A 12,500-nucleotide genomic window follows, 5' to 3' on the forward strand; every position below is an offset into this window, starting at 1 on the left:
AACATTTCGAAGACAGCAGCACAGTTTAGCTTCCAGTTGGTGTTTGTATGCAGGGGGAGACGCAGTTAACCCGTGTTTTTAAAGGTGCTCTATAAATAGCGGGAGCTTTAGAGTGCAAAGAGCATGCAGGCTGCAGGAAACCAACCTGTGAATATGTTAACTCAACAACAACACCAGATGAATGTGTTGACCTGCTGAGAACTTTGTGTTCACATATTCTATAAAATCCTCTTCTCCATGTTCCTCTAACTCTAACATGTGTCTCTAGTCCGTCTACAAACCCCCCAATCATGAGAAAAGTCCATCCTCTCCGTCTTCTCCCTGCTCCACTTTTCAGATAATGTGTGCTCAAACAGGCCGTTTGGAGATTTTCCCTTCATGACATCACAAAGGGCAGTAGCCCCTCCCCCAGGTGGGTGACACTCCCACAGCTAGGTGTTTGTTCTGCCCTCTGAGTCTGCCTTCTCACCGTAAACAATAGGACATGGAGCCAGAAAGACCGAGCACACCCAAGCCCTTCTAGAGAGGGGGGCGTGGTCAGACACAGCTCATTTACATATTTAAAGGTACAGACACAGAAGAGGAGGAGGATATGTCACCTTTAAAACAAAATAAGTCATTTATTGTTTCTCTACCATGACCATCTTTTCGCTCACCTTGCTGTACGAACGCTCCGTAAACAATCCAGATGGCGCTGTGCAAGGTCCCTGATCCCTCGCCACCCGAGGACTGGCCTGGCGGTGCATTCTGGGAGGAGGAGGAGCGCAGCGCCTGCAGCCGGTTAAGAAGGAAAATGAGCACTCCCACCACAGGGATGGCGGCCGCAATACAAGCCCAAACGGCGAGGTCGAAGGGTGCAAAGAGAGAGAAGATGTTGATCTTTTCTTCCGGTTTTCGCAGCAGGATGCCAACGCTGTAGTCGAGGTAACGCTTGCTGAAGTCGACCACGTTCTCCCGCTCAGGTGTGATGGTGATGGCTGACACGGCCAGGTCGGCTCTCTGGATGAAGAAGAAACAGAGGATTGTTTTCTGTTAATAATCGGTTCTTTGTGTTGCTCTTGAATCACGTACAGCAAAATACTGTAAGACTGAATATCAGCTGCCGTAGACTTTATTTATTGACTGGTGATTTATTCGGGCTAAAAGTAAACTCTGGTTTTACCTTGTTGATGAGATCACCAATCATGCCGTTCCACGAGCCGTTGGGTAGTTGAGATCCATATTTACTGTCTGCCACCTGAAGGGAAGATAAATAAAGTTTAGTGAGTTTCTTCCCCCGGTTCAGCATCTTATTTCAACCAAGAGTACAGCCCCGAAACTAAAACCTTCATTTCAGAGGCTCCATCTCATGAGGACAATGAAACGAAAGCTGTACTTATTCATCCAGGACTGAAGCTTCGATATGTCTAACGACCATTTAACAGAATCAGAGTCGACATTCTTGAGGGGAAAGTGGTGAAATATTAGACAAATTTAGCAAAACAGAGTCCTGTGTTACAATTCACATCGACAAAACAACCACGTATACCACCTCAGAACCAAGTTAAAGGTAAGTGACTATGGTGGGAGCCATGTTTGAGGTTTATATAAAGTTAAAGGAGCAGTATGTAACTCTGACCCCTAGTGTTTAAAATGGGTACTGCAGTCTAAATTCTAAACATCATAGAGAGCTGTCTCCCCCCCCCCCCCCTCTAGAGTCCATGCTCACACAGGTCACCATGTGGTGGACTCTGAAGCTTCAGTGTTTATCCAGCTCTGCATGGGTCTGTAAACCTTTCTGTGTTCTAACCTCTCTCCATTTTTCAAAAGCATCTCCAATATTGATCCTAGTTTGAGCACGTTTCTGCTCGTGGAGCTTATTAGAAACATGCAGAGGCTTTTTAGGTCGGGTACATGTACACGTGTATGTGTGTGTGTGTGTGTGTGTGTGTGTGTGTCTGTGTGTGTCTGTGTGTGTGTGTGTGTGTCTGTGTGTGTGTGTGAGTGTGTGTGTGTGTGTGTGTGTGTCTGTGTGTGTCTGTGTGTGTGTGTGTGTGTCTGTGTGTGTGTGTGTGTGTGTGTGTCTGTGTGTGTGTGAGTGTGTGTGTGTGTGTGTCTGTGTGTGTCTGTGTGTGTGTGTGTGTGTGTGTGTGTGTGTGTGTCTGTGTGTCTGAGTGAGTGTGTGTGTGTGTGTCTGTGTGTGTCTGTGTGTGTGTGTGTGTGTGTGTGTCTGTGTGTGTGAGTGTGTGTGTGTGTGTGTCTGTGTGTGTGTGTGTGTGAGTGTGTGTGTGTGTGTCTGTGTGTGTCTGTGTGTGTGTGTGTGTGTGTCTGTGTGTGTGAGTGTGTGTGTGTGTGTGTCTGTGTGTGTCTGTGTGTGTGTGTGTGTGTGTGTGTGTGTGTGTCTGTGTGTGTGAGTGTGTGTGTGTGTCTGTGTGTGTCTGTGTGTGTGTATATGTGTGTGTGTGTGTGTGTGTGTGTGTGTGTCTGTGTGTGTGTGTGTGTGTGTTTGTGTGTGTGTGTGTGTCACACAGACGTTTCTAAGATTTTTCTCAAAATTAGGGTTACGGAGAAAGGGGGATAAAATCTGATACAAATTTATGAATATAATGTGTGAACATAGAATAGTGTGAACATAGAATTGTGTGAACATAGAGTTGTGTGAACATAGAATAGTGTGAACATAGAATTGTGTGAACATAGAGTTGTGTGAACATAGAATAGTGTGAACATAGAATTGTGGGAACATAGAGTTGTGGGAACATAGAGTTGTGTGAACATAGACACGCTCCCCTCAACTAAAACAACGCACACCTTTTTTCACTGCTAGCAAAGCACGAGACGTTTTGTGAGACGACTTCAGGCTGACAATAAATCCTCACCAGACATCACATGTTTGCATGTTGTGTCACTTTGAATCATTTTTTTTCAGTTTGTTGTCGCTTGCTGAAGTAGCTGCTCTGCTCTTTTTGCAGCCAGTGTTTGAGATAAACAAGTTAGCTTAGCTTAGCATAAAGACTGAAAAACGAGGGGAAACTGCTAGCCTGGCTCCGTCTAAAAGAAACAGAATACAACAAACCAGCAGAACCAAAAACTTACAGATGAAAATGTTTTTATCTCGTCGTGTGCAGGAAGTTGTGTGTCACTTCCTGTTTGTTAAAGTCTGGATTTGATCGTTGGGTTGTTAACGTCCACACAGGTGTGTTTGTGTTTGTGTCCCCCGAGGTGAAGGACTGCACTCAGGAACAATTATTTGAACAACAAGCACTTTTCTCTGGACCATTTCTGTGCGAGACAGAGCTTTTCCAACTCGAGTGTTTCCTCTTTTTGTCCGTGCAGTTCATTTGAAAGCGTGTTATTTGATCTGAAGTGGCGCTCCAAATCAGCGCAGACCAGCCTGAAATACATCTCATCTTGTCCGCAGAGAGGAGAGCAAATAGGAACAGAGAGAGGAGACGGAGGACACGAGGAGGGAAAGTTAACAAACAAAAGATGTGAAAACTTTATGAGATACAGTAAACTCATTATTATTCACTGCAGAGCGTGTTATCGTCTTTATGTGCTGCATTTATTTATGATGTTTGAGGCGAGCTCTGATTCTGGAATTAATAAATAAGATGAGAGAAACAAAAGAACTGCTGCCTGTGAGTTCACTTCTTATTAGTCAGACACTTTTATTAAGAAAACATCTCCAGAAGAGATTTCACATTAAAGGAGCAGTATGTAACTCTTCCCCCTAGTGTTTAAAATGGGTACTGCAGTCTAAATTCTAAACATCATAGAGAGCTGTCTCCCCCCCCCCCCCCTCTCTAGAGTCCATGCTCACTCAGGTCACCATGTGGTGGACTCTGAAGCTTCAGTGTTTATCCAGCTCTGCATGGGTCTGTAAACCTTTCTGTGTTCTAACCTCTCTCCATTTTTCAAAAGCATCTCCAATATTGATCCTAGTTTGAGCACGTTTCTGCTCGTGGAGCTTATTAGAAACATGCAGAGGCTTTTTAGGTCGGGTACAATCACTGAACCAATCTGAACCGAGGCACACTAAAGTTAATCTGCATCAATCTTTAAATACATGTTGGGTCAAGGCAAAAACATTTTGGTTTTTCACCAGCAGGAACATCACAGCCAAAAAATGTCCAATACGTTCACCTCATCCTTACCAGCATGTTCAACTCCAGCAGGACTGAGAGGTTTGATCCTCTAAATGTGACATTCCTGAAAGTAATCTGAGGGTAAGAGTCGGTCTCACCTGGTAGATCTCATATTTGAAGCCCAGGATTTTGGCGAGGGCGTCCAGAACGTCAATGGAGAAACCTTTATACCTCTTCGGCTGCCCGAGGATGTTCTCTGCCACCATGACGAACGGATCCTCCTGCAGAGAGAGAGAGAGAGAGAGAGAGAGAGAGAGAGAGAGAGAGAGAGAGAGAGAGAGAGATTAGAGGGTTAAAGTCTCTGATCTGAAAATAAGAGTTTAGCAAACTGCAGATTCAACAAGAAACCACAGAAGTGCAGAGAGAGAGTGCTGCTTTGTATTCAGCTGTTGAGTGTAGCCGTACAGATCTGAACATCTCTGTCTTTAGATGCAAAAGAGAAAAAGTAATAAATACAATTATTAAGCAGTTTTTGGTTCGATTAAACAGAAGCCTCTCTGAGTTGAGCTGTGTTAAAGTAGAAAGTAACCCTGCAGAGAGACGTGCACAGGTGTTGTGTGTCTGTGTTTGTCGTAGCGGTTCCTTTGTTGTGTCAGCGTTGGAAACTGGCGGCGCTCGCGGAGCTGGAAGTGTTGCAGCTGTAGGGGATCGAGCGCAGCGTGGAGGTATTAGTCCCGCTTGGTTAGATGAGCGTCTCGGCGCCGCTGTGCCAGCACAGGAGGAAGCACGTGGATGAAGCCGCTTGCTGTGGAGGGATCAGGGCTGAAAAACGCTCTGCTGTTTTCTTTATCTCTTAAAGTAATCACAGCGTCCAGAGGTGCAGCTGTAACCCGGGGCTGGATCGATGCCCTCACACAGGAAAAGACAGTTCTTTGGAGTAAAGTTTTCAAGGAAGGCGAGTTAGTGAGACGAGACAAAGCAGACGAATCATAAAAAGTCATGAGCTTCTTTATTGACTGACGGATTTTCTGTGGATTCACTGAAGCGTGGACTGTGGATTATTTATCATATCAACACTTTGAAAGATCTGTTTTTAAGGTGGAGTTTTCAGACTGTAATCCTGGAGCGGGTTATCACTTCACTGAGGAACACTCAGCCTTTGTTTATAACTAAATCTTAACGAGTATCTTCACTATAATTTATGCAAAGTCGTCACATTTCTTTAGCTCCTGATCGTGCATGGCGTTGAGGTTCTGACCAGACTTGATGGTTTTATGTAACGTTATGATGGTCAAGCTAAATGTGGCTAGCTGTTAGCTCCCTGCTACATCCTGTCCTCGTCAGTTTTGATTGAGGTTTGTTTTAACGGACACGTTGTATGTTGTTGAGACAAATCAACAAGTCTGTCCTCCATTTCTGACGTCCATCTAACTTTATGCTTCGTGTTTGCTGTCGTCGCCATCGTTACACTTGTTGCGCTTCCTGCTTCAGTGAGCCTGCTTCCCTGATTGGTTATCATTCCGTTGCACCTTACAATCCTCAGAGTCCGTGCTCGGCCGTCCTCGGTGTTCTCGCCACACAACGGGATCTTTTATGATTTTGAATCGGGGCCGCTCCGATCGTCTCCCGAGCAGATCGTGGAGGTTAAAATCACTCTGAACACGCCACACACTACAGGAACATCAGGAAACATCATCTTAAGAACCATCAGATAATCAGACCTTTGCTGACTTTGATCTGAAGGAAGGAATCAGGCCCTAAATCAGCTCGTTTATCGTGGAGTGTGTACCCCCCTAAAGTCCGTCTGGATGGTCAAACGGGACGAAATGAATCATTGTCTAAATATTTGTGAATGTGAATCTTCTCTTTCATTTTTAGGATGCAAATGGATCCGCTGTGATGCAACACACATTTCAGTTCTGTCAATCAATAACATATCTCTTTATTAATCGTCATATGCACGATGTTACCTACCAGTAAAGTGACCACTTTGACCGTCACGCCCTGCATGCCGTTCTCTATGCGGCTCTCCTTCAGACTGCCGTTCAGCCCGTGCACCGAGTCCCACGTGGCGAGCTGTAAACAAGAACAAGAAGCAGAGCGGATACATAAATAAAGAGTGTGGAGTTCAGAAGCATCAATGACACGAGTTGTAATTATTTCATTTGTTTGTGTGTTAAAGGTCCTCAGAGGGAGGGCTGAGCACAACACGCGGAGCTGCCGTCAATTAGGCAAATGCTTGGCGTCTCACAGGCAGCAATTTGACTATTTATTCACTCGGCCTCGGCGGGCTTCATGTGGCGAGCTCGCTGCTGCTGCAAATTGGACGGGGACAAAGAGACGAGACGGAGGAGAGGGTGAAGAGACATGAATGCAACATGCCAACAACACACTCCAGCATGTGCTGATCACAAAAACCAAAGTGACCTACTTAAAAAAAATAAAAAAAAAAACATGACGAGGCTCTGGGAACCTGAGAGAGCGCAGAGAGTTCTCTGAATCCAAACGGACTCTCAGCTCGTACATGTGAGCATTAGCATTATGTCTGTATAATTATCTCACAGGACACGCGTTTTCATATCTGCACAGTAACAAGGATCTTAATGATGTTTTTACATGTTACAGAGATTTTATTCAAACTAGTGACTTTAAGGAAGCGTGGAGTTGTGAAGAGGAAGATGACTCTCTGATGTGTCCTCGTCTTTGTACCTGAAGACGTTCAAATACTCGATCTGGATCAGGCTTTCTTAACCATGGGGTCCTCACTCCACGTGGGGTCACACCCTGCAGGTCAACCTTCTGTTTGTGTTTGCACATTTCAAGGTCCAGAATTCAAATGAGGTCTTCTGAATTTTTTATTTATTGATCAACAAAAAATGTATTGCATATTAAAATATATTGAACACAGACAAGAACCTGCAGAGTCTCTGTGTGTCCTCACAGCCTTTCTCCCTCTGTCCTCGATAATAAACACCAAAAAGATTAAATCTGCTCTAACATGAATGTTAACTTACAACACAGTAGAAAAAACATGACATACTTCAAAACAAAATTATTTCAGCAATAATCTGTTTGTGTTTTGATGTCTGGGGTTGCCCGAGTTAGGTGAAGTCAAAGTGGGGTCATGGGTCAAAAAAGGTTGTGAAAACATCTGGAACAAGACATCATAGTCCTTGTTATGGATCCTAAACTATCCACAGTGGCCCGTCCGCAAAATAATAAAGGTCTCAGACAAACAGGTCGGATCAGCGGCCATCTTGATCAAGGACCAGATTCATACAAGACCAGTTTCATGTTTTATCCCGTTGCCCTCACTGCCGCCCTTACAGAATTCAGTTACCAAACACAGAAAACACTCCTGTGGGGGCGGCCGATGTGAATTGAGGTTGGACATTGTGCAAGACTCTGCAAGAATATTTTGCTTGACTCATTCCTCTCCTGCACACCTGTCTTATGAAATAAATGTGCAATGTGTGGATTTTCAATTTAAAGGACTAATTCAACAAAAACAAAAGATTAAGTAGCCTGTTACAGCACAGTAAGTTCCTCCTCTGACACGGCACATCTCCAATCATAGTTTACATGGAAAGCTGTGCAGACACTCTCAACCTTTATTTGAGATCTGAAAGCACATAAAAACAGTGGACTAATCTGTGCAGACATGTGATGGCAGAGTGCTGCACACTCTCTGCTTTAGAAATATTTTGGTGAACACTAAATGAGACTGAAGCTCGTTATCCAGCCGCAGTAATCACATACCGCATTATTCACCTGGACTTTTATCTGGATGTTGTTGTCACCAGGTGTACGCCATTAGAGCGAGTGTGTGTATGTGTGTGTGTCCATTTACACCTTGAATAATTCACTGTGAATGCAGACCTGCCCGGCCCTGTGTGTGTGTGTGTGTGTGTGTGTGTTTCGATAAACAGATCTGTTTGCTGCTGATGTTTCTTTGGTAGCGTTAGCTTCAGCTGCTGCTTGGTGTCAGTCACTCCAGAGTGAACACACACACACACACACACACACACACACACACACACACACACACTTATTGATTATGTGGGTTCGAGATGGTTGAATAAGTGTTTGTACACATGAAGTGGTCGGTTCAGAATAACTGAGCGTAATTGCACATTACGATCGTCTGCCTCGCTACATCAGACTAATCTGTTTATGAACGCCTCATGCATCAACGTTTAAGAAGAGAAAATAATCAATACAATAAAAGCAGGTCACTTTCACATCACAGAGGGCCAATAAAACAGCGTGATCGTTTAGGCCGGGACTCATTTGAGTTGACAGTTAATGTGAGCACGCTCTGTAATCGCTGCCTGGATGTCTTCATTAGTGTCGTTAAGCTAAACGCGCTGTCTGCTTCCTGTTGTGAGGCTAACAGAGCTGTGAACACTCAGGCAGGGTCACACAATAATACAGCGCTAACACGGCAACAAATTATGATCCACGCTACCGCTGCTAATGACGATGTTGACATAACACACAGGAGTCTGTTTGTGGAGCTCAGGTGGAAACATCCACACGTGATGAGTGAATGCAGCTGCTGGATCCACACTATGATATCGAACCGTTCAGTACGGCATCCTCTATATGTGGTGGGAAACAGGACATTGGTGTATCACAATTACAGACCGTAAATATGAATGAACTAAGCCTGAGTGGCGTCCCCCGTCTGTTCCTGCAGGGGGCGCTGGAGTCCCATCGATGGCGGTCTCCATGCTGGAAATGCTGTCTCAGTCTAACTTTCAGTCAACCTAACGACAGGCTGAGAGCTGGAGCTGAGGCGGGTTTTAAACCTCCTGACAAACCGTTACACCGCGCCCACCTGTCAATCAGGTCAGCTACACGCCTTATTGTGAATAACTCTTATCCTTCATCAAATCAAAACTGATGAGTCATCAAAACATTCACCCCCCGTACAGTGTGTGTCCATCGAGACATGAGCTAATCACACCTATTTGGTTTTTTGAACCAGACTGTAAACATGTTAATCTCTGCTGTAAAAACAGGCTTTTTAGAATGGGTGTGTATGTGACTTCCTGTGCTTCTGCAGCCAGCCTCTAGTGGACACTCCAGGAACTGCAGGATGTTACACTTCAGCCTCTAGTGGACACTCCAGGAACTGCAGGATGTTACACTTCAGCCTCTAGTGGACACTCCAGGAACTGCAGGATGTTACACTTCAGCCTCTAGTGGACACTCCAGGAACTGCAGGATGTTACACTTCAGCCTCTAGTGGACACTCCAGGAACTGCAGGATTATACACTTCAGCATCAGCTTCATGTTTCAACACTGGAGGTTGCTGCTTGATAACAACATGCCGTTGCGATGTTGTGGGTATGATTTGCCCTTCAAAGCCACATAACTAATGCAGCTAACAATCATATATTCCTATTCATTTTGATGCAATCTGTGCCGTTATTTCCATCTTGAGGCCCTCCTAACAAAAAAAACAAACAACACAGTCACAGCTGTAAGAAAACAGAAGAAGAAAGCGTTGGTTAAAGGGGATATAAAATGGAGATGAAAAGATGGAGGCGGAGACGGACAGAAAAGAGAGAAAGTTTGATAATCATGGAGCTATTCTGAGCTCTGCTGTCCTTTACATGATCTCCTTCCCTCTTCATGTGTGTGTGTTCCTAATTAACACACACACATGTACAGATTAATTGACTCCACAGTTTAAAGCTCAGGGAGTCTATACTCCTTTTTCTGTCTTTCGAACTTTTGAACCATGAGAAAAGCTGCTGGATTCATCAAAAAAGCGGAAGAAGAAGAAGAAGAAGGATATCATGTCATGAAACGGATACTCTTCCATCCAGTAGTGATTGTTTTGGTTCCCTGTGGATGTGTAATGAGGCTTCAGAGTGACTGAAACACAGAGCGGGGGTCAGAGTCGTCCGTCTGTGTGGAGATTTGTTTAAAGATGCTAAGACTACATGACTGAGAGCTGACTGATCCCTGGGTCAGACTTTTAAATTGGGTACTGCAGTCCAAATTGAACACATTCAAAGCTGTGTTGCCCCCCCCCCCCCCCTCCTCTCTAGAGTCCATGCTCACAGAGGTTGCCATATCGTGGACTCTGAAGCTTCAGTGTTTAGCCAGCCAGGGATTGTGATATATACACACTCTTTATGATCGGGAGCTTGTAGAGATATGTGCTATAAATGTATTTCCAGTACGTAGCTCATTGTGAGGCCCTGACGTCCAGATGTTTGCAGACAGCTCAGTGAACAGTCAATCACTGACGCACAGTTTGAATCAAAGCGAGAGTCGTCTGACACTTTTTACTTCAACAAACCAAACTTTTCCATGAAGACAAAACTAAAGAATATCAGTTCTGCACCAGAGATGCAGAGCTTCACATCACTGTGAGCAGAGCGGCTTTTATTCCTGACAATTATTAGATTATTAATGTTGGATATGGATTTTCCAAAAAGCCAGACGCTCCCAGGAGACATACCGGTCTTTCTTAACTGAGTCTCATTTTGCTGACTTACGGCAGCCATGTTGCTCTGCGCTGAGAGAGGAGCTGCTAATGAGAGGAAGACGAGACAACAACAACAACATGAGATATGCTGCGGGAATGTGCTGAGGGACGTTTGGTTTTTCTGTACAGGATCAGCATTTCATACAATCTGCTGAAAGTGAAAAGTCTGCTGTTTCTTTTTGCCCAGTCCGTCAGTTTCTGCACTGCTTGTTCTATGCAAACATTTAATAAAGGTAATTGTTGCATCAAGTACATTCTGTCCCGTTTTGAAGTCTGTCCAAAAGGCCTCTTGTGGATTCTTTATGAGAGAGGAAAGTCGTGCACAGGATGATTGAGATAAATTGTGACAGATTCAAATCGATCTTCCTAACCGATGCTCGGGAAACTAAATAAGGCCTCAACAGGTTTCCTGGTCTTGAAATGATAAATGATCATTCATGTGCTATTTCATCATTTGTTCAGAGGACAATACTTGGCCAAAGACACTCCATATATTTATGGATATATATATATATATATTTATATATATATATATATATATATATATATATAAGACTGACTTCCTCAGGATTATCAGAAGCTTGACGATTCATTTAACCAACTTTCTGTCGAGTCACCCCTTGGAGGAGAAACATTTTTTTCAAGAGAGAGCGCTGATATGCTGCATAGAAATTATTGCCAACGTTTTTGCCAAATCCGTCACTGAGTGCACAGGTTTGTAAACTGTCTGCACAGATTTCCAAAGCAAACCTGTGCAGACAGTTTATGAAATCTAGCACCCAGTTTTCAAATCCATGCGCACAGATTTGCAAATGGATTTATATTTTTCCTTAACGGAACTATCACGGTCTCTGTGCCACACAATAAAAATCCTGTTTAGTAAAAATTCCCTTGCATCTTAGTTTTCACGACACGTGAGCCTCACGCGGGGAGCCTTTTTATCAAGAGGACTTCCTCTCGATTATCAGAAGCTTGACTTGAATTAATTTAACCCGGCTGTTCTCAAACACATTCTGTCATGCTGCCCCTTGGAGGAGGAACATTCTTTTGCAAGACAGAGGGAGGGAGAGCGCTGATATGCTGCCTGATAATAAGCGCACGGGTGTGTAAACCAATCCTGCCCACAGTTTGCAATTCCATGCGCACGGATTTGAATCCTGTGGGTACAGATTTGTAAATGGATCTTTCTTTTACTGAACTGAAACTCTGGGCTCCGTGCAGCACGACAAAACTCATGTTTTAAAAAATTGCAACTGCGACTCTGTTAACACATCAGGTGAGCCTCGGGTGGGGGGGCTTGTTTTCAAGACGCAAAAACCGAGAGAGAGCAGAATCACATGAAGCATTACGATAAATCAGATCTTAATCAATGATGATTAACTAGTTAATACTGACAGCCCAAGTTTAAAGCTTTTTATTCTTTCCTGTTGGACCTTGGTTTGTGTCTCTTTTCTGAATGTTTGTTTCCATAAGCACCATAACCAAACCACTTAAAACACTAAAACATTCAAAGTGTGATGTTCATTCAGAAAGAACATTTTAAAACCACACAAACATATTTGTTCGAACAAGAAATAACAGCCTCACCATCTATCAAACTACATCTGCAGAATCGAATGATGCACAACTGATGACTCTGTAGCTTCTGTTAATGTTCGAAACCTTCTGAGTGACATTTAGTTTATTTTCCGTCTCAGGTTTAAAGGTTTTACCTTTAAAGAGACTGCCTGATAAAGAATGGTCTAATAAAGTCTGTCAGCACTGATCTGATCCTGGAGTCGTCCCTGTGCTGGTCTCACATCCTGCCTCTGTCTTTACGTCCCGCTCTCGTCCCAGCGGAGGTCAAACATGGCGGATAAATCTTCACCTTGCTCACAGCGCCCTGCTCATGCATTATTCCTGTCCTAGTCTCTGCTTCTTTCCTCAA

At 44.0% G+C, this 12,500-nt stretch overlaps 1 protein-coding gene across 1 annotated transcript in view; it reads right to left on the bottom strand.

Moving 5' to 3' along the window:
- Nucleotides 1–12,500, bottom strand: part of LOC132965682 (glutamate receptor ionotropic, delta-1-like) — an 81,512-nt gene that overhangs the window by 39,879 nt on the left and 29,133 nt on the right. The window contains exons 6-9 of the mRNA XM_061033786.1: nt 6,042–6,143; nt 4,226–4,348; nt 1,163–1,237; nt 657–999 (exon numbers count right to left, since the gene is read on the bottom strand). Of these exons, the coding sequence (XP_060889769.1) occupies nt 657–999; nt 1,163–1,237; nt 4,226–4,348; nt 6,042–6,143 (643 nt within the window). The remainder of the gene's footprint in view (nt 1–656; nt 1,000–1,162; nt 1,238–4,225; nt 4,349–6,041; nt 6,144–12,500) is intronic.

This window comes from Labrus mixtus, unplaced genomic scaffold (genome assembly GCF_963584025.1).
Source record: "Labrus mixtus unplaced genomic scaffold, fLabMix1.1 SCAFFOLD_97, whole genome shotgun sequence".
Taxonomy (NCBI): Eukaryota; Metazoa; Chordata; class Actinopteri; order Labriformes; family Labridae; genus Labrus; species Labrus mixtus.